The sequence below is a fragment of the Colletotrichum tamarilloi genome, assembly GCF_030869305.1.
Source record: "Colletotrichum tamarilloi strain Tom-12 chromosome Unknown Scaffold_162.1, whole genome shotgun sequence".
In the NCBI taxonomy this organism is placed as follows: domain Eukaryota; kingdom Fungi; phylum Ascomycota; class Sordariomycetes; order Glomerellales; family Glomerellaceae; genus Colletotrichum; species Colletotrichum tamarilloi.
In genome coordinates this window covers 2,416-22,665 of record NW_026849545.1, presented here as the reverse complement: position 1 = coordinate 22,665, position 20,250 = coordinate 2,416, and the positions used below count along the sequence as shown (strand labels likewise).

Genomic DNA, 20,250 nt, shown 5'->3' with positions numbered 1-20,250 from the left:
TGAGTCGGAATCTGGATATGTACTGTAATATGAACAATGAAAGGCTTTCTATTGCGAGCGCTCGCTCTGACCGTTTGACTCCGTCGGCCTCCCAAACCAGGGCCAATGAAGAACTAGACGTCTTTTCCAAATAAACGCCAAAGTCGTCTCGAAACCCAAGTCTTGCCTCGCCTGCCACGTCATGATGGTGATATACACACACTACACGAAGAAAAAAATACACACATGCCTGCGGCTCTATACAGATGCCAGACCGATAGACGCCTGGCTGATTTGGCTTCCATGAGAAATGTTTTGTTTCCTCCCTGGCAAGAAAATCCCGAGTCAAGGGAATTCCAGAGGAGGGGGGTATGTTCCCTACCATGTCCATGAATCCCGTATCCAAGTCCTTGGCGTACTGAGACATGGAATAAGGCCCCACGTGAAACATACGTCACGTCTCAAAGCCTTGGATAGCAGGCGTGCTTGCATAGAGGCAGGCCTTTGGTGCTACTCTTTCGTGGCGACGTGAATGTTTCGTGTCGACACTTAAGTCGGTGATGAATGATACATTTTCACCTCAGACATCGGGCCACTTGACTGGACCGCACTCGCCCTGCTGCTCAATCCAGGCGTTGATCTTCTCTACAGCCCAGCCGGACATGGTGCGCTTCTCGTCCGTAGACTCGCGCTTGACCGGGTGACCAAGCTTCCATGCCCAACTGAAGCCGCAGACGCCGTCCTTGTACTGGAATGAGAAGCAGGACCTGTCGGCCTCGCAGGCCTTGCGGCAATTGCCGAAGGACAAGTGTGCAACCTTTTCTTCCTCTGTCAAGTCTTCTTTCTTGGCTCGATTGAGTTGCCAATCCTGGTGCTTGTTGGCGGATTCGTCGAGGAAAAATCGGTCATCGGCCAGATTGTCCCAATCGGCGCGCTCAGGCTGCATACGAGGCGCGAAGAATTCATGATAGATATCCTTGATGCGCATGACTGGAGGCGGCTGGGGAAGGCTAGGGTCGGAGTAGCGCTTGTGCTCGTATTCCCAGAACGTGGAGATCTCCTCGGCATTCATGTGATGCATTGTCACGATGGGGTGGCACCAGTGAGTAGGACCATATGGCAGAGTAAAGGGCTTTTCGCCGTTGATTGTAGGCCACTGGGACACGGTCAGTCCAAGCTGCGTACAAAACAGAGAGATCATGATGAATACTCACAACATTATGGACGTTGACGTCGGCATTATCCTTCATAGCTAGCGCAAAGATGTAGTCTCCGCAGCATTCTTTGCTCGCACGAACATCCCACTTGTTGCCAACATCTTCATGGTCCGCAATCATGTCATGCATAGCCGCCTGAGAGACGATGTAGCCACTGCCGCCATGGCCAAAAACGAAGTTGCGAATCATGGTGACACTACCGAGATAGTGCTTATTCTTGGGGTTGAGGTTCTTGAGCCACTGGACAAGCGTGGGCCAGAGCACGTAGGTATCGGCGTCGATGTAGATATACCAATCGTAATTGGGGCGCATACGGTACGTCTTCTCGGCGATGTGGACATTTTTGTACTTGTCGAGATTCCAACCCTCGTCCTTGCTTACAGCCAGCTTGTTGCAGCTCTGCTGGTCGGCCTGACAGGCCTTTTGGCGGCGGTAGAGATCAAAGTCCTGATTACCTTCCATGGCCTCGGGAAGAACCTTGTCAAGACTGTCCCGAATGTGGTAGTTTGCAACGGTCTGGTCGAGGTCGGAGAAGATGAAGTATTCGGGCAAGCACTTGAGCATGGTCATGAGTTGAGTGGGAACCTTGTCGAAGGACTCGGTGGCGCCCGTCTTCATGATGACGAGTATATTGCTCGTGTCGGGGAAGGTATCGCAAACGGGGTCGTGAGGACGGTAGGGAATGTCTTGGTTCGACACATTGTGCTGTGCGAGGCGGTCGTCTTGGTAGCTCGGGGATGGCGGAGGAGGCGGAGGACGGCCATCGTGACCTGCGCTTGGGGAGCTGCCAGCAGGCGGAGGTGGGCTGTGGCCTTTGAAGGGGTGGTAGTTGGGACCTTCTATCGCCCAGTCGCCGCCGAGTCTCCTCGAAGAGATGAGGAAGATGACTGCAGTGACGGAGACGAGGGCGAGAACAGTGAGGGCGCGACGGGATAGCATATTGATGGCGACAATGGGGTTTATACAAACGTCATTCCGTCTTTGGCTCAATCCCATGATAGCACACGTCGTTTATTGAGGTCAAAGGGCGCCGACGGCGGCGATGGCAACGAAGTTTGTTGCCGGACACCAAAAAAAAATGTGGAAGGAAGTTGTAGCTAACAGCTGGGTTTTCGATTTGAGAAAAAGTATACAGAATTCGAGGGAGATGGAATAAGGTAGACTGGCGGTTTGCGCGTAGTCGTGTCGCCGGAAGAACTTGGTAAGAAGTGGCAGGTAAGAAAGTTCCAAAAAGGTCGAGAATAGCGGGAATGGAATTAGGCACGCCAGCCAAAAGAGTGGACGAATGATGGAAGAGAAGGAGGGAACGGCGAGGAAGGATATTCAGGGTCGGAATATCTCAGCCACTGTGCGCCGATGCCAACGGGTTATTAGGTGCGATACAACGAAGCCTGTTGTCTGGTTGGAACTTGGAAGCAAAGGCGAAAGGAGAAAAGGCTGGAGCTAAGTGCACCTCAGTCTTGCTGGTGGAGGGCGGGCCGTCGCAGAAAAGAAGAGTTGAACCCCTGCCTAGTCCGATGGAAAGGTACTGACAAGGTAAGCCAAGGAGGTACAGATACCTACCCAAGGTAGTATGTAGCGAGTCGAGTCAAGCAATATCTGGACTACCTAGGTACGAATACTCTAGAGAAAAACAGGTACAGTGCCGAGTGTGTAAGGAGGTAGTCGAAGCGGTAAAGCGAGAAAAGCGAGAGACATGAGGCTGGGCGAGGTGCCTTGGGCAGGCAGTGTCCTGGCAAGATGAGGTGAAGCAGCATGCGTCCAAGTTTTAGAGTGCGTAAAAGATGATGGCAAATGGACCCGAGGGTTAGGACGCGCTGGACCAGAATGGGGTTGAGATGGATGGATGGCGTGGAGAGCCGAGAGCCAAGCGCCAAGCACCACCTGTTAGGCTGTTTTGCAGCATCAAAAGATTGTCGTGTCCAAAGGCAAAGGTTGAAGGGACGTTGCAGCGCGGATATTGTTCGCAGGACTCAGGAGTAAGGTCCGTAATGTACCAACCAGTCCAAGGTACCTCAGTGCCAGAGGGCCAAAACGGTCCGTCCGTCCTTGTAACCATTTTAGCTTTGCCTTGAACCCGGGTACCTTTGTACGGAAACTTGGTGTGTCCGTACCTACCGCCTTGCTATTAATCGATACGATTTAGGGCCGACGTTTGACATGCACCTCATGACGGTGGCGTGCAAGCTAAGATACGGCGCCGCCAGAGCGACCAAGCAACTGACAGACGTCCTCGTTTCCTGGGAACTATAGTTGATCCAGAGCATCCGTACCTTAGGAAGAGTTGGGAGATAGGGAGGCGGGATCTGGAGTAAAAGAGTATCGTCGCAGTCAAGTTCGAGATGCAGGGCTTGTCCCCACTGTCTTGTTCGAAGTTGAGGAGGTGGACGAACTTTGTTCTTAGCATTTTGTGGGTTTCTTTTGGCTTGGCTTTCAGGATGAAATGAACCTTGATCGCGTTGGGCAATGGAGACCGACTAGGTAGGGTACCTTCCATTTTCCCATTTTCTGTGAGTACGGAGTACGTACCTACGACATCGCCCCAGGGCAGGTACGTATCCTGTGCCGTGGCCCGCATATCCAGGCTCCGACCGGCGACTTTTTTAGATTCCTTCCTGGCTTCCATTTCTCTCTCGTCCTTCCCTTCCACTTTAGGTTCTTCCTTCATACCTTGGGTAAGGTACCTTGAGGGAAGGTAAAAAGACACAATCTCACGTCATTTTCGTCCACGGTACGGATACCTACCCTCTCTCTGTTCCTACCTCAGCAGAAACATCCTGCCGTTTGCCAGACTCGCCTGCGCTTTCCTCGCTGCCACGCCGGGCTCCCCCCCTTCCCACCTCATTACCACGTACAGTGGAATCTCAAAAGACTGCAGGATCCCACGCAGGGGTGGCGATGCTTGTGCTTGAAAAACACATTTTGGTTGGTTCGTGACCGCCTAGGCGGCCATCGCTCACGGTCGGGGGGGTAGGCATCTCCTAAAAGATGACGAGATGAATGCAAGCACAGCAAGCAGCAAGCAAGGGGAAAAGAAGAAGAAGGCATGCTGTACTGCTGTGGATCGGAAAAGAGAGACAATCCAAAAAGGGAATAACGGCAGGCATAACCGAGATGCACACTAGCGGATCATGAGCATAAAAGGGGTGTGCAATCTGGCAATACGAACTATTCCGAATACCTGCACTACCACTCCGAGTCTGCATAACACAACCACCTCAAGTGAAGCATCCAGTCAAATGTGACCTTCAGGCACCTAGTTGTGTATTACAGACCGGCCAAGAATCGAAGGATGCTGAGATGCTCACCTCCACTGTCACTTCTAGAGAACTTGCACAGTATCAGGCACAGACCACCTTCTCATCTTCATCTATCCGTGTGTGTTCTGTGGCCTGCCATAATGCCATGTCATACGGACAAAACCATGGCCACTTGTAGCGTTCTCTGTCTACTTGCTTGGTGCTCTTCAACGTCTGCCGTCCCTGCAAAACGCGCCGAAACAGTAAACGGCTTCTCTTTGTCTGCTGTCCTGTTTCCACGTTCTCCTAGTCACGGCCGTCACCCGGCCGTCCAAGACTTTGGCGGACGCTAACTTACTGCATTTCCCGGCCTAAATCCAAGCCACTGAGCCACTCCATCCGTCAACACGAGCTTCACTATCCACCCGCCCAAGGGGATCACGGAACTACGCAGTACGTAGTAGGGTCGGGCGCTTGGGTACCTTAGGTGCCACGGTGCTCAGGTAGACTCCTACTAAGTTGTGCCCTGAAGTGTCCAGTATGGCAAACCCGCGTATACCTAGGTATCCGCACGGCCTTGGCTCATGCATCCGGACAAAGAGTTCAACACCACCAGGGCGGGCTGAACAAAGAACCTCGACACTCAGCTCTCGCGACATGCTCAGAAATGCCGTCACTGATTCTCGAGTCAAGTCAAGCTTTCTGAGCAGCGGCCCACCTAAGCACTTCCTCCAAGGTCTCGCATCTCCATACCACCCCACCGGTCTATCGCAACTTCTTTTAGGTTCAAGTAATAAACGACTCGCTCAATAATAGAACATGGAAAAAGCCATTCGGAACAGGGAGTGAGGTATTATGAGGGTGAGACGAAGGCGCTTTACTCAGCGACGGCTCTCACCTACACCAAGGTACTACAGTGTTAACTGCTGTACTGCCCTACCTATAAAGCGTCCATGCCACTAAACTCACCTCAGACAGGGCACCAACCGTCCCTATCTCTAGACATATCCCAACCAAATGGAAGTCGTTATGCCATCTCATTAGCCACGCCAGCTGTCAAGCTCACTGACACTCTCGATGACACTGACCCACTCGGCAAAGAAACCTGCTGCTGAACATCCTGAAGAGTTTGCCTTGAACCGGCTTCGTTAAGAACAACGCGCCTCCGTCCACACTGGCACACAGTGGTGTATTATAGAGCTAAATCGGATCCCGCGGCCGCTCCATCAGCCTAACCTGGATCCTCGTCGTTGCTCCACTTCCGTCTACCCCGCCGCTGTGCTTCTCGCCAATTCATTCTATTACCACATATGAAAGCCGAAATACCAACCGGCCCTTCGCTCTATTTGACTTCCTCTCTCTTGACACACTCATTCACGCAACGTGTACTGCTATCAAGATGAGAGAAGGTTAGAGAGAATTTCAATCAACTTAGGGAGAGACGAGAAGAAGGAGATTTGACAAAAGGTGGGCTCGACCTATCGCCTCTCAGATCAGGCTTGGGGCTCGGCGGCTAGGCATCAGGATCCTAGCCTTCCTTCTAAGAGTTGCATCACCCTGTCACCAGGACTATTATTATTAGCGAAATCGCGTGCTAGCCTTGCATTCACTTACAACTCAAGGCTACCGTACTCACTGCACGATACGTATATTCAACTATTATGTCAACAACGGGCGCTGCTCCTTTCATTGAATTTTCACTCTTTTGGGCGTTGGAAGGACTCTAGCTCTTCCCCATTGCGTCCGTTGGCACTTCATTGACCATCACTCGGTTCAACACAGTTCGCACTAAGCTCAGCAACCAATATCATGACTATTATTTACTGGTGACTACAAGTACTCACTACTGGGACTCATCGTCCATGAGCTACGGATGTGTCAGCGTAACCTTGGCAAAACATCGCAACATATAACAGAAGCAGGCACTTGGGTATTCCATGTTGGCCAAGCAGCCTTACCATGGGTTTATCCTGTGAAGTCTACAATAAAAGAATCCTGCGTTCCATTCGACACGCGCAGAACATGCCCTATTCTTTTCACTGAAGCTCCAAAGCAGACTCTAAAAGCCGAGAAGGCTATTCTGCACAGAGTCTATCGCCTGTAACTAAACAAAAAGCAAAATGGTAAGCTGATAATGGGTTGCCGAATATGCAAGTGCCAGCGGGGGCTTCTAGAGACCGGGATATTGAACCTCTTGTCAGGCAGAGCGACTAATCAAACGAGATACTGGCCAAAGACAATCTCTTATTGCGGCACGATTGACATGACTTTGCTAATTACTTGAAGTTGGCTCGACGTACCCAATAGGTAAGCTGTGAATGCAATTAGAATACCCCATTGCTAGGGTAGTTGAGAAATACGTAGCGTATTCACATCTCCCTCATATCAAGTCATCAATTTGTCTAGTGGCTGGGTAGGTATCTCCGGGGTCCTACTCGCAAAAAGAGATTGGGGGGACGCATTTTCTCGCCTTTCGTGGAAGCACAATATTTTTAGGCAGAACATCAAGTTGAGTCTATTCCTAGTCCATCACATCTGCAGGTATGTAAGCTGAAGGCCAAGGTGCAGCTTGCGATCAGTCAAGGAACGTTCGACCTTGGAATCTAAAGACCACCCAGTTCCATGCCATTTGCAAGGACGTATCAGTTAGCAGATCATCTCAGCGGGATCCGCATGAAGCTCGTCCCTCAGTCTTACGCATCCTAAGGCTTCTTACATGTTCATGAATCATATATGTAGGCTGGAAAGTAGTTGACTTTGAATGCCGTCCGTTGATGAGTCTTAATCAATATTAGCACCTATCTCCAAAGATGGTTCGACAGGCCACTCAATGATATGGCCGGCTTTCTCACACAATCAATCATACACGTGATGCATTTAATCCTTAGTATTGCCATGCGTAAAGTCAAAGGTTGGGTCACACGTAGAATACATCGCAATCTGGCGTGTGGTTCTATTCGAAATCAGCTAGGTTCAATATTTCCCTAACTCACCTTTGAGATTCTCGGTAATGACAACGGAGATCTGCGTAGTCTCTAGTTGGTCATTGAGAGAGAGGCTTATAACCATGTCAACCGAGTATAGTTACTATATACAATGCCTCTCCTTTTGGCCTAGTACAGTGCTGTGCATATCTATGCATCTCACCAGCATTCATAAGCTGCCGCATAGTATTATTTTGTAGGCAATTGGTAATACTTTTCACACGAATAATTAAATTAGATAGTCTTCATGTGTGAGGTGGCCATTCCCTGACCCATCTCGAACCACAAGCCACCGTAAAGTTGTGAACCTGACCTTAGGTTCATGGACACATAAGAGACGGGAAAGTGTATTAAGGTTCCTTGGTTTCTGGCCCTTATGCTCGTCCTTACAAGCCCTTATACCCTCTAGAAGTTAACCTTGAATGTTTCCAGAGTCTTACTAATCTCCTCGAATGTCTTTGCTCAGCGGTGCTTGTCTCGTCCAGATGTTCATCCCAACCTTCTGTCCATCTGTGACCGGCAATCCAGCATGTAAATTACGTTGATCTCCAGAACCATCGACGTGGAGGTTTTCCCAATACACGAAATTTCCCTCTAACGGCCGAAATGTCACGCCTCTCTCCCAAGGCTCGTCGCAGTCAATGAAAGAGCACCATCGTTCGTCAAAAGGGGCGTCTAAGAGCGGGAAGTTGGTTCCACCTCCGGTAACGTTAACCGCTGACACATAACCGAAGAAAGAAGACAGCCGATTGCCGCCTAGATGAGCTCTGGCGTGTGCAGGATCTGTGAACCAGTCTGTATGAAAATGGTACTGCTGTCCCTTTCCATACTTGACCAGCTGCAGTGGTTCTACGTGACTCTTAGGCATACCATACCCTTGGAACGCTATTGCGCGCTCTTCGATGCAGCGAACAACATCATCCCGCCACAGGCTGGTACTCTGAGATGTCCGTACGTCGTGCGTGGTTTTGCCTCCAGAAGCATCAATAACTCCAGAATGGGTAAACGTGCCGCTCCTGATACAGATTAGTGGCATTATTACACAAACACTGCAAGATAAACTGACGCCATATCCAGCAGATGTGACCGCTCTGCGGCCGTGATGAAGTCGGCGATATAAACCACAAGAGGGGATTTAGAGATCATGTGGACCTTGTATGGCGGGTGTGTGCATACGTATCCCGACGTGGGTTTCTGATCCTGAGATAACACGGGGACGACCAATGTCGCCGCGAGGGTAAAGGTTGCGGTCGAGAGAAGACCAATCATGTTGCTTGAATGTTGATCTATAGGCATTAGGCTTTGCTGCAATCTTTCAGTCTGGGAGCTGCCTCGTTTATGAAGCCATCGCAGCTGGGTTTGAAGTCGGATGATTGATCTGGTTGACAGCGGCTGAAACTCAGGGCGTTTGAAGCGCGAGCTGGCAATTTCTCGTTCGCACATTGGGTCATTCGTTTGGGTTCCCGATCCTCCATGACGGTTTGGGGTTCAGTCCAGGGGTTTCCTCGTCTGATCAGCGTACCTTACCTTAGCTTCAGACGTCGAAACGCCACAGTTATGGGTCGCCAGCCCCCAACCTGACTAGGGGTTCACCCTGATCGTCAGTCGATGTCCTTTTTATTTTTTTATTTTTTAAAGCTCCACAGAGAAAGAGCTCACTTTCAGCATCTAGATGATGGACTCAGCAATTCAGCCAATATCGAGAAGCCCTATCTGAATGACATGAAAATTTCCGGACGCAGACTTGGCAACTCTACAGGTTGCCAGTGTTCTGCTTAAGAGCGAAGTCGCACAACTCTCTCACTGTTGCCAATGGTATTGGACGAGGTCGGACCCAACAACAAAGGTAGCTGGAAATTTGCTAACACATTTGGCCTATATCGCCTACTGATAAATGTCTCTTTAACATCTGAAATATTCATTCTGGTGGTGTTAATCCAGCTTGATGTCCTGCGTCGTCCCAGTCGCTCGGATGGAGAGTGGTACAATCTTGTTGCAGGGACTAGGTAGGTACCATTGGAGATGTTGGCTAGACACTTAAGGACTTTGGATAATGCCATTGCAATCAAGGGTAGTCAAGAGAAAGATAGCTAGACTCTAAGAAGTTTACTTCTCGTATTCACCAAAGCGGTACTATGCTGGTCGCCACATACTAGCAGTATCAGGTCTAAGAACCAGGGTATTTCATGGATCGTATGGTCCAGTCGCCCTACGACCAGTGAGTAACTCTGCCTCGCCCGATGCTTTGACTAAGTAGATGTCTTCGTGTCTGACGCCAAATCTGTTTTCCAAATAGATTCCAGGCTCGTTCGTGAATGTCATACCGGGCTTAAGCAAGATATCTTTGTTCCACTTGTTCAAGTACGGCGACTCGTGAGCTATGTGATACGGATCAATAACTGCTTTCGACCCCCGATCATGAGGAGCATATTAGGGAACATACCTTTAATACCGATACCGTGACCCAAACGATGGGTGAAACCGTATCCATAGCCAGCATCTTCAATGACTTGGCGAGCTGCAATATCCACACTTGCTGCTGTGTTATTCGGCTTGAAAGCGGCGGCGGCAGCTGATTGTGCCTCCAATACAATGTCCCAGACCCTGAGCTTCTCCGCACGCAGCTCAGCGTCCGCAATGAGATGTTGTCGTCCCTCCGGGTTTCGGATCCATGAATTCAGTAGGGCACCCATCATAGTAGGTGACTGTGGCTTTGGTGGATCGATGAAGAAGCTGCGACAAATATCCGAACTGTAGCCCAGATAATGGGCACCAACATCGATGACAACCATGCTCTCAGGAGTCAACTTTTTGAAGCCAGTGACAAAACCCCCATGAGGAAGCGCTCCGTGCTCCTCGAATAACACAATATTGAAGAACAGTCCAAAGTTGATGGAGAGGAGAGCAGAATTGAGAATTTCGGTGACTTCATCTTCTGTAAGCCCCGACATCAGACAAGGCCGCATCGCTCTAACGGCGACAACAGTCCCAGTATTGACAACGCGAAGCAATTCGACCTCCGCAGGGCTTTTCTGCTGCTTCACGAGTTCAACTTCCTGAGAGAGGCCGACCGTCTCAAACCCGGCAGCATCCAGTCCCCTGACGATGAAGTCACGAATCTCCTCGTCAACCATGAGCTTTCCATGATGGCCATCGAAGAGATGTGATTTAAGCAGCGTATCGTACGGGTTCCAATGCTCTTCCCAGATGACAACGTCCAGTTCGTCTTCCCTTGTTGGTATGCCGAGCATCCGTACCCTGCCCTCTTCAAAATGAGGCGATAAGAAGGCAGTCTTGGCGTTCACCTGACCAGAAGAAGACACATGAGGGAGGATGAGCATGAGGAATGGCCGCTCTTCAGGCTCCCAAGGTTCCCAGTCAACTTGAGAGATGTTGCCATAATACCTGTCCCCAAGTCAGGACTCACGTACTCCGAGGCTGAGAGGTCTTCGGGTTGTCGAAGAAAGACTTACTGGAAAGTGTAGCCAGGTTCCAAGACGAACGCATCTACATTTGATGCGACCAGAGCTTGGGCCAGTCGATCTCTGCGTTCAAGGAATTCTTCCGTAGAGATAGGTACGGCGGGGTCGAGGAAAGATAAGTCGGCGTGCAGATTATCAATAGTGCATTGCTGGGCTTTCTGGTACGGAGTAGACGTACGTTCCCGCGACTGGAACGACAGAAAGTAGTAGCATGAGATGGATGCATATAAGAGCAATGAAGTCGCAATAAGCTGTAGTTTGTTTGGGAACCGTCTGGTATTATGCCTTTGCACCTGTGCCTGGTGCAGAGGTATGCCCTCTAAACATTTTGTTGATACAAGCATTGCGATTGTTGCGGACTGCGTCGAGCAAGTTTTGAAGGAGTAGAGATAGACAAGAAAAGACTTGAACATCTGCATTCTCTCTGCGCTGAATAAACAGCACGCAAGCGAGCACACCAGGATGAAGCAGTGCCGAGAAATCAGACGTCGGAGGGTCTCCGACCTCGCGTTCTACCCCTCTCCGGGGTGCAGGAATTGGAGATCCTTTCCCGGATTAGGGTAGCCTCTCCACACGAGTCATGCCAGGATTACAGCAGCAACAGCAGCTACGAGCGTCCATCCTCTGGTATACGACATGGGTGTCGATAGCGGTAGACAGTTTCCCGTCGGCTTACAAGGCCGATCCGGAGGACAAAAGATAAGCAAGGATGCCGCGGCGTACGCCGTCGCTTTTCTCTTCGGCATAGATGCGCCGACATGAAGTGCCGTCCTTCGAGTTAAGTATGGGAGCTGCCCCATATGAAGACGTTTGGAGCTGTGTCCTTGTGTGTTAGATTATACCACACATTTGGTGTGTATTTTGGGAGCCATTGACTCGAATGATACCACACAATGGTCACCATGCCAGAAGTCAACAGGGCGACCTCCGGCACTGAGGAGCGAACAGCTACTAGAGATGACGAAATTGCTACTGACGAAAAGAAAATCGCAAGCAAGGCCCCGGATAGTACCGAAGTAGGGGTAGTAGAAGAAGGACCACAGAAGACGTACTACAGCAGTCTGTCTGTTTGGTTGATGGTTTTGTTCTCGGGACTGGCAATAGGCTCAGATGGCTAGTATGTTGGACATCTACTCTCGCTGCCTTCTTCTCAAGATGTATCGCTCACAATGCTGCAGCAACGCCGCCGTCATTGGAAACGTCGAACTGCTACTTGCAATCCTTTACCCTGACGATCTGACTACCACGATATACCAGAGGCTCTCCAATGCTTTTCTGATCGGCATGATTGTGGGAATGATAATTTTCGGCATCATCAGTGACCAACTTGGCCGTAAGACTGGTGCTGTGGCCACAACAATCTTGCTGGTACTAGGCATCGCCTTGTCGACTGCAGCCAGTGGTACCACGACCACAGGCATGTTTTGGATGCTTATCATTGCTCGTGGTATTGCCGGTGTAGGCGCAGGAGGAGAATACCCAGTCTCTGGAGCCGGTGCCGCCGAAGCGACCGACGAAGACGCCAAGTTTCGCAAAAGGAGGGGCTTCATGTTTGCGATGCTCGCAGACTTATCAGCCAGTCTAGGATATGTTTGGGGAGGTTTGGTGCCTCTGCTGCTGCTGTTGTGCGTTGGCCAGCAAGTCTCAAAATACCATATTGTTTGGCGAACCTCGTTTGCGTTGGGTATGGCACCCCCCCTTCTCATCTTCTGGTTCCGGATGCGGATGGCAGTCTCGACAGCGTACCGAAAGTCAGCATTGCGGAAGCAGAGAATGCCATACTGGCTTGCACTGAAACGGTATTTGCGACCGCTTTTAGGTGCAGCATCAACATGGTTCTTGTATAACTGGATCTCTATTCCCTTCGGAATTTTCAGCTCAACAATCATATCAAGAGCCAACGTAGAGGAAAGTCTTGTTAAAACGCTCGGGTGGGGCGTAGTAATCAACTGTTTTTACATCCCCGGCCCTTTCATCGGTGGGTACCTATCGGACAAAATTGGGAGACGTCAGACCATGGCTTTGGGTTTTACGTTGCAAGCAATTCTCGGTTTTGTCCTCGGAGGCGCGATGAATCCTATCCAGGGTGTATTTCCTCTTTTTGTTGTCCTCTACGGCATATTTTTGACGCTTGGCGAAGTTGGCCCAGGAAGGTAAGGTTATTCTCTGTAACCGTTAACACCATTTAACTTACCACCCCCACAGTACCGTTGTTCTGATAGCCTCCGAGTGCTTTCCCACGTCCATACGTGGCCAGATGATGGGGCTTATCTCGGCCTTTTCGAAAGCGGGAGCTGCGATTGGCACACAGGTAAGCTAACTCTTACCGTCAGTTACTACAGAATTGATCTGCACTGACACGATATGAAAGGTGTTTACTGCGATTTTGAACAAGTACACCACCGATCCATCCAAGGGAAATCAAGTTGCATTTCTGATTGGTTCTGGGTTCGCTGTTCTTGGTGCTATCATCGCGCTTTTCGTGATTCCAGACATCTCAAGGCACCTGAATGACGACGATGAAGCTTGGAAGAAGTACCTAGCTGAGAATGGCTGGGACGCTCAATGGGGCGACGAGGTGACACGCGATCCGACCGGTGTTGTTATGGATAAAGCTGCGTCTTAGCTTAATCATCACAACTGAATTAGTCCACTATACATTGGATCAATACCTATCATAACAATAGAAGTGCCTGATTTCTGGGTACATTGGCTCATCAGGGAGATGCGGGAACTCACAGGTAAAGGTTTTACAAGTGTCTTGACCGGATGAAGAAGGAAGTTACCTCACTCAGGTATCAGCCAACAACTCAAAGTAAAGATACCTATAGGTCATCCGACGCCAGACAATCCCCTGACTCTCATTTGAAGATCCGTAAGTCTGCATGGTGCTGAACTGAGCCATGATACGGACTGGTGACTAAGACAATATAACAGAGATCATGCAACTCTCAAAGTTACGCTGAAAATCCCCATGCAGAATAGCTTGCCGAGGTGATATGCAGTCAAGGTATGGGAAATCATACCTTCGTGATCTGCCTGAACTGGCATAGTTAGAGCACATACGAGAGTAGGTTAAGCACAAGGGTCATTACACACCAGGGATGATAGACAACGGCGGAATGAGTTTTGCATGGCCTATAATTAACCAAGAGCCCCCTCCGCAACTTCTTGATCTTATGCAAAGGGGGATTACCCAGCGCAAGATGAAGCTACCAGTCAACTACTCTTTTGCTCTACTTTGGGGAGGATTGTTGACCGTCTCGACACAACCATTTGACCGCCGAACACAATGCCCCTCAAAGCTGATACATTGTTAGCTTGAAAGCTGGAGTCGATGGACACGCCTCCCGTGGGCAAATCCAGTGGGTAAGAGAAGTGTTTCGTGATTGGGGCTTGTTGGGGGATGACATCTCGGACGTTGAAAGAACGTTTGACGTTCCATGCATATGCTGGCTCCCTTGACAAAGAAACTTTGTGAGGAATGGGGGGGTAACGATATAGTGAGTTCAATTACTGACTATTATCCTACAGATACCTGACTTCAAGCTCAGGTTGAGCTTGCTAAGCTGACACGCCGGCATACGGAATGGTCACGTAGAATCAAGCTACTTCGGGGCTAGGAGCCATATCACAGGCTGAGCCTGTCAGTACTAATGTAAGTCTGCGTAATGGGTTTGAGTAATTACACGTACGATGAGAACGGAAGGAAAGGAACTTTTGCATACGTGGTTAATACCGGAGTCTAAGTGAACAACCCAGACCTTGATGGTCACGTAAAGCTCGGCTACACTATCTACCCGAAGGAGAGTGCCTTCAAAGACAGCAGTGGACATGGTACTCATGCTGCTGGATCAATCGCCTCCAAGACGTGGGGTGTTGCTAAAAAGGCGCAAGTCATTGCGATAAAGGTACCTGCGCCAAACCAGGTACTTCAAACAAAATGAAGTGACCTTACCTAGGAGAGATTCAGTTCTAACACTTCGAAAGCAGGGACTTATGTCCGAATTCATGGAAGGCTTTGCTTGGTCTGCGAAAAATGTTAACGAAACGCTTGGCCGCGCAGCGAGTGCTATCAACAACACTGTATGACGTTTTCGTGATTTTAAATCTGGCGCCGACTTGCATGCATAGGGAGTAGACCTATACTCCTTGTCCCTTGAGGCTGGCAAAGATGCTGTCCTGAGCGGGACTTCCTTGACATGACCACAGGTTCTTGGGCTAGCTTTGTAGTTGAAAAGTCTTGAGACAAGCTCGGAAGCAGTGGATGCCATCACGGCCAGGATTTTGGAGTTGTCTAAGCGCGGTACCGTTCAAGGAGTTCCGGGAAGTACCCCGAACTTCATGGCGTTTAATGACATGGGTGTTTAGCTGCCGGATCCTACGACGAACTGATGCGGAATAAGCTGTTGACGATGATGCAAAGGCCGAATGCCGCCGAGCGCAACTACGGGTCAAAATTACAGGCAGATAATGGATCCACTGCGAGCTTGTGTGATGGAAACCGTCGATCCGAGCGGAAAAGACTCGGACTTTAGGATACACGTTGCCCGAGCCGAGGGGCTTTTAGTATAACAATCCGATAAGACCGGTAATTCTGTGTTGTGCATTTTCTCTTGATGGTATTCCTCCGTCTTCTCATAGTGATCGAGCAACAGGAATCGAAAAATGCGCACCCAATCCTTGCTTGGGAAAGGTGGCTCTGCAGAGTCTTGGGCTCTGAGAAGTGTCTCCGGAGAAGAATACATCGTCCAGATTGGTTTCCCAAGAGACTGGCAGAGTCGCAATAGACAGGAACATGAGGCTCCTATCCCGGTTTTGTATGTCAGGCCGAATACCATGTCCGTATCCATTAGTCTGACAGGCAGCTAGTTACCTTACGGATGGAAACTCAGTGTTTCTAAGTGCTTTGGAATCAATGCATCGCCATTTATGCATGCGCTCTTCAGATACCCAGGGAATCGTAGTTGCTATTGGCTACCCTATACCCGCGGACTCAAGATTTCTCTTGAGCGCCCGCAGAACTAGAGATTTCACTCCACCTGCCCATGGAGCATCTGGTCATGAAGGGGGTGCGGATGTCTTCCTTAGCTTTCTGCAGAACAAAGTCAAACCTTTGGTTGCTCGGCGGCTTTACGAGACCCGGGGGGCGACTCTAGGCCGTGAAGCGCTATTTGGACATTCGTATGGGGGGCTACTCTCTCTGCACGCCCTATTCACAAGAACAGATATGTTTCACTGTATCTTGGCCAGTAGCCCCAGCATTTGGTGGAATGAGAGTTACATCCTTACCGAAGAAAGGCTTTTCCAGGAGGTTCAGGAGGAAATAGAATGTCAGAAGAAAAGTCCATCGCTCATGCTTTTTGTTGGAGATGAGGAACAAAATCCAACGAGGAGGAGAGGAGAGGGCAATGACGAGTACAATAGGAGGTTGAGACGACACCGTGGACTGCAAATGGTTGATAATGTTATCACCATGCATTCACGGTTACAGGAAAGCACTCGGCTAGACCATCTCGCAATGAGGGTTTACGATGGAGAAGACCACGAATCTGTCGTAGCCTGCTCCCTTAATCGAGGGCTGGCAACGTTCCTTGACGATTGGCCGTTAATATAAACGAAGTAACACATATGGCTGTTACGCAAAGCCCAATTACTAGTTCGTCGCATTGGAAACATTCTCAGGGTACACCAAGCCTTGTGATTTTATTAGAAACGAGTATCTAAAGCTGTCCTAATCTCGAGCACGTGAATCATGCTAACTTCGGACATCTCGATGGCCACTGATTCTTGCCGAACTGTGCTACTGATAGAGTGCCCAGGGCATCCCGAGTATTACCTCAGAATCTTCGCACCGAAACCCGAAGCATGTTATTCTTGAAGTGGCCCAAGAAGCGAAAGAAGTCTCACGGAGACTGTTTACTCAGCTGCTGGGCAGTGATCGTAGTAACCATCGGCATTGTTGCCCCACCATGTCGGGAAGGGTACAGAGGGGCCACCGGCGCCGAACACCGCAAACGACAGGATGAAGAGTACAGTAAGACTAGCTCCGTCGAATGCACCGGTGACAAGGTACGAGTAGTCCTTGAAAATGCGAGGGCGGTAGTTGCGAAGGTAGAATTGGACGAAGAAACCACTGATCAGCGAGCTGAAGAGTACGCAAGTTTGAGATGCATTGTACGGAATATAGCCCGCATATTGGATGAGTTGGGGCAAGTTAATATCGTACAGGGAGTAACCGCGGATTTTGGGGACAAACTGAGCTGCGTTAGCAAATGTAGCATACATGTATTCAAGCAACGCTATCGGAGACTTACGTATGCAATGATACGGTGGACAATGACAACGCCAAAGCCGATACCTAGGCCAATCGGCACAAGAGCATACTTGCCCCCAGTCTTGTACAGGTACTTCGCCAGCGCCCAGGATGTGGCGTTGGTGTTGTACGATTGCATCGTTGCACCGCTCCAAGAACTGTTGCCATCGCTGTCCACGAGAAGCTCTCGATTTCCGTTCACAATAGAGATCATGACTGCGTAGTTGATGAAACCGCCAATGATAGTACCGTAGATTTGGGTGAGGAACATAACACGAGGTGGGATTTTCACTGGTAGATCAGGTCAGCAAAGTTCGGCAAGTCATAGACACTGGGACATACGGTATTCTCCCATCTTCAGGTCGTTGGAAAGATTAACAGCATTCGAGATGACGTTGTGCGACCAAGCGGCAAAATACATGTTGCCAATGGGACGCTCAGGAAGGATGAGACCTGCCAGCATCTTCGATAAGTTGTTCGTAGCAATTCCATTACCGAAACGAGAGTAAAGAATTGTGCTCTGGACGCAAGTCAGCTGGGAACTGGGAGCTAAACCGTGGGTTCCATGCTTACCAACGGCGCGATGAAAATTCCCAGAAGCAGGGACACGACATATGCCCAGGCCGGAAGCGTGACGTTCTGTGTCGTGACAACAACGAGGCCAAGAACGAAGCTGACGACGAGTACAATGACGTACCACCACCAAGGGGTCTCCTTGTAGTGTTTGGTCATATGATCGTGATGGCGATCATCATATCTACCACTCTTTGCGCTCTGATACGCCCTCTTGACGTCTCCGCCCCAGAAAAAGAAGCAATGGGCAACCAGCGCCCCAATCTAATGTTCTGTCAGCCTTCGTTCCTAGAAGCATATGGACTGTATAACTCACCGCCGCGTTGGCCATGAACATCGCGTACGCAAAACTGCCTGTGAGCCTTGGGATGCCATACTTGGCGAGGGCGTCCTGGTTGAGCACACCGCCAGTGAAAACCTTGGCAATGGGATAAGCAGTACCGTCCTCAGATCGCAGTCGCGTCGACATGAAAGGCTGCGACTTGGCATCCCAGGCGTTTGTGTAGTAGATTCCAATCATTGCAAGGAAGCAAATGAAGAAGCCAATAGCAGAGTGAGCCTGCAGAGTGAGAGGAAGTGAAGTGTTGAATGAAGTAATCTGGTAATACGTTAGTTTTCAAGCAACTATGCTGAAACGATGATTGGTTCCCTCACATATTGCCAGTCGAAAGACAGAGAGAAGAGGCCTAAACCTTCATTGTTGATAGAGCCGCCAAAAAGGTTCGTAAGAACAGCAGCCTTTGAACCTGTGGCGTTCATGGCAGCGAGGCATGGAATGGAAACGGAGTTCAGCCATGGAAAGATGTATGCCGGGAAGAATTCGTAAACAAACATTCCTGCGAAACTGTACCAGAACCAACGCAGAGGCTTGGAGTTCTTCAAATCCTGCCAATGAAGACCTTGGAGGGTCTTTACTGTAGGGAGAGTGCTCCAATAGACAGCATCGACATGCCACACGGCGATGGGGCGCATGACACCACAAATGCCGTAGCCAAAGAGGCCAATGGAGATGACGGTCAAGACAACGGTGGTCGGACTCAGAGGCAAGTCGTAAAAGAGATCTTGTGCCGCAAATACCTGGATACTAGCGGCGGCATTGGACGCAGATGTGGCTGTGATGGAGCAGATCGCATGTTCTTTCAGCCCCCAGGGACCCGGGTTGAGAAATTTGAAGATCTTGACGTACGCCGGAAGTTCGCCTTCGGGATGGTCCTGCCTCCAACGAGCTTCAAGCTTATCACCACGAGGGAAGACCTTGGACCACGCCTTGCCCACGAAGTAGCCGATGAGAACGATGAAAGTTCCGGAAATGGTGACGGCGGTCGGTTTGAACTGGTAGATAAAGTAGAGCATTTTTTTAGCCAGAGCTCGTCCCACGTCCGAGTCACCAATTAAGAAAAAAAAAAGCTCACAGTGTAGATTTGACTCATGACAGCCTGGAAAGCCGAGAGGCAAGTTGCCAGAAACATACTCCGAAAGGTCAACGCAGGGTCGAAGTCATCTCGGAGCGGCAGTAAGTATCGGGCAGCGTCGGCACCGGTGATGATGATGGCATTGTCGCTGTTGTCGTCCTTCTCGTGGTTCCCATCGTCGGATGTCGTAGTTGCCGGAATGGCTTGGATTTCGGAAGCCAGTTCCTTTCCAACCCCTGACTCGTCGATGCTGACTTTCTCGTTGATGGCTTGGTGAGAGGGGACCGAAACAATTTTGCCCTCTACGGGATTCAGCCCCCCCACCACGATGGCATCTGTCAATGGCACCGGCATAGTCGCAACGGAAAAGCACAGACCAGGGCAGGAAAGGCAAGAATCAGACAGACTAGTAACTCAGACAAAAGGATCGGTTTGCCAACCTGGAGTGCTAGAAGTTCGGGATTTCCGCACACTAAGGGGAAGGCAAACGTGGTCATTTTGTACTCTATGCCTCAGCCTGTTGCTGAGTGTCGACCCATGTTGTACGACTGATCCGATATTGACTGTCTTAGTGATAAGGGGTTCGATGTCGTGATAAGGACCGGCATTGGTGCAATTGAGGGCCTTGAAGGTGTTGTAGGACAGACCATCTGTTGGATGCCGCTCGACAAGGATTGCTGCATGTAGTCTGGACTTGAGCTGGGGTCTTCGAGCGAGCCCGGCTGATTGGAACGCCACTCCACAAAGAGAACTACGAGCTTTTAGGAAGGTCCCTATCAAAAGGTTACTGACGTGATAGGGATTCCCCGGAAATTCCAAGGTTTTGTGATGGCTTCTTTCTACTGGTAATGTGCAGACGTGGACATGTTCTCCGTCTGCTCGGCCCATTAACGGAAAGAGGGTGTCCCAAGCAATGCCCAGGCGGGAAGGTCATGTCTTAAGCCTTGCCAAGATGTGGCCGAGACTTTGGGACGACTGCTGGCGGATTCGGCCACCCATCCCAACATCCCAACATCCCAACTCATGCCATCTATCGGAGTTGCGATAC

The 20,250-nt window shown here is 50.0% G+C and overlaps 6 protein-coding genes across 6 annotated transcripts; 2 read left to right on the top strand and 4 right to left on the bottom strand.

Moving 5' to 3' along the window:
- Positions 1-559: 559 nt before the first annotated feature.
- Positions 560-2,192, bottom strand: CTAM01_15432 (uncharacterized protein; the record flags this gene model as incomplete). The annotated part of the gene is made up of 2 exons (XM_060531429.1): positions 560-1,135; positions 1,194-2,192. 2 exons carry the CDS (start codon positions 2,190-2,192, stop codon positions 560-562), a joined length of 1,575 nt encoding a protein of 524 aa, XP_060373983.1.
- A 5,666-nt stretch (positions 2,193-7,858) lies between these two features.
- Positions 7,859-8,688, bottom strand: CTAM01_15431 (2OG-Fe(II)oxygenase superfamily protein; the record flags this gene model as incomplete). Its single annotated transcript, XM_060531428.1, has 2 exons — positions 7,859-8,435; positions 8,486-8,688. 2 exons carry the CDS (start codon positions 8,686-8,688, stop codon positions 7,859-7,861), a joined length of 780 nt encoding a protein of 259 aa, XP_060373982.1.
- Positions 8,689-9,603: 915 nt separating this feature from the next.
- Positions 9,604-11,245, bottom strand: CTAM01_15430 (metallopeptidase family M24; the record flags this gene model as incomplete). Its single annotated transcript, XM_060531427.1, has 3 exons — positions 9,604-9,797; positions 9,863-10,824; positions 10,893-11,245. 3 exons carry the CDS (start codon positions 11,243-11,245, stop codon positions 9,604-9,606), a joined length of 1,509 nt encoding a protein of 502 aa, XP_060373981.1.
- A 549-nt stretch (positions 11,246-11,794) lies between these two features.
- Positions 11,795-13,527, top strand: CTAM01_15429 (major facilitator superfamily transporter; the record flags this gene model as incomplete). Its single annotated transcript, XM_060531426.1, has 4 exons — positions 11,795-12,018; positions 12,080-13,054; positions 13,107-13,212; positions 13,273-13,527. The coding sequence occupies 4 exons, from the start codon at positions 11,795-11,797 to the stop codon at positions 13,525-13,527; spliced, it is 1,560 nt and encodes a 519-aa protein (XP_060373980.1).
- A 2,042-nt stretch (positions 13,528-15,569) lies between these two features.
- On the top strand, positions 15,570-16,518 carry CTAM01_15428 (IroE protein; the record flags this gene model as incomplete). The annotated part of the gene is made up of 2 exons (XM_060531425.1): positions 15,570-15,725; positions 15,766-16,518. 2 exons carry the CDS (start codon positions 15,570-15,572, stop codon positions 16,516-16,518), a joined length of 909 nt encoding a protein of 302 aa, XP_060373979.1.
- Positions 16,519-16,820: 302 nt separating this feature from the next.
- CTAM01_15427 (OPT oligopeptide transporter) lies at positions 16,821-19,556 on the bottom strand (the record flags this gene model as incomplete). The annotated part of the gene is made up of 7 exons (XM_060531424.1): positions 16,821-17,159; positions 17,219-17,508; positions 17,560-17,737; positions 17,791-18,054; positions 18,107-18,388; positions 18,445-19,122; positions 19,203-19,556. 7 exons carry the CDS (start codon positions 19,554-19,556, stop codon positions 16,821-16,823), a joined length of 2,385 nt encoding a protein of 794 aa, XP_060373978.1.
- Between the last annotated feature and the right edge of the window lie 694 nt (positions 19,557-20,250).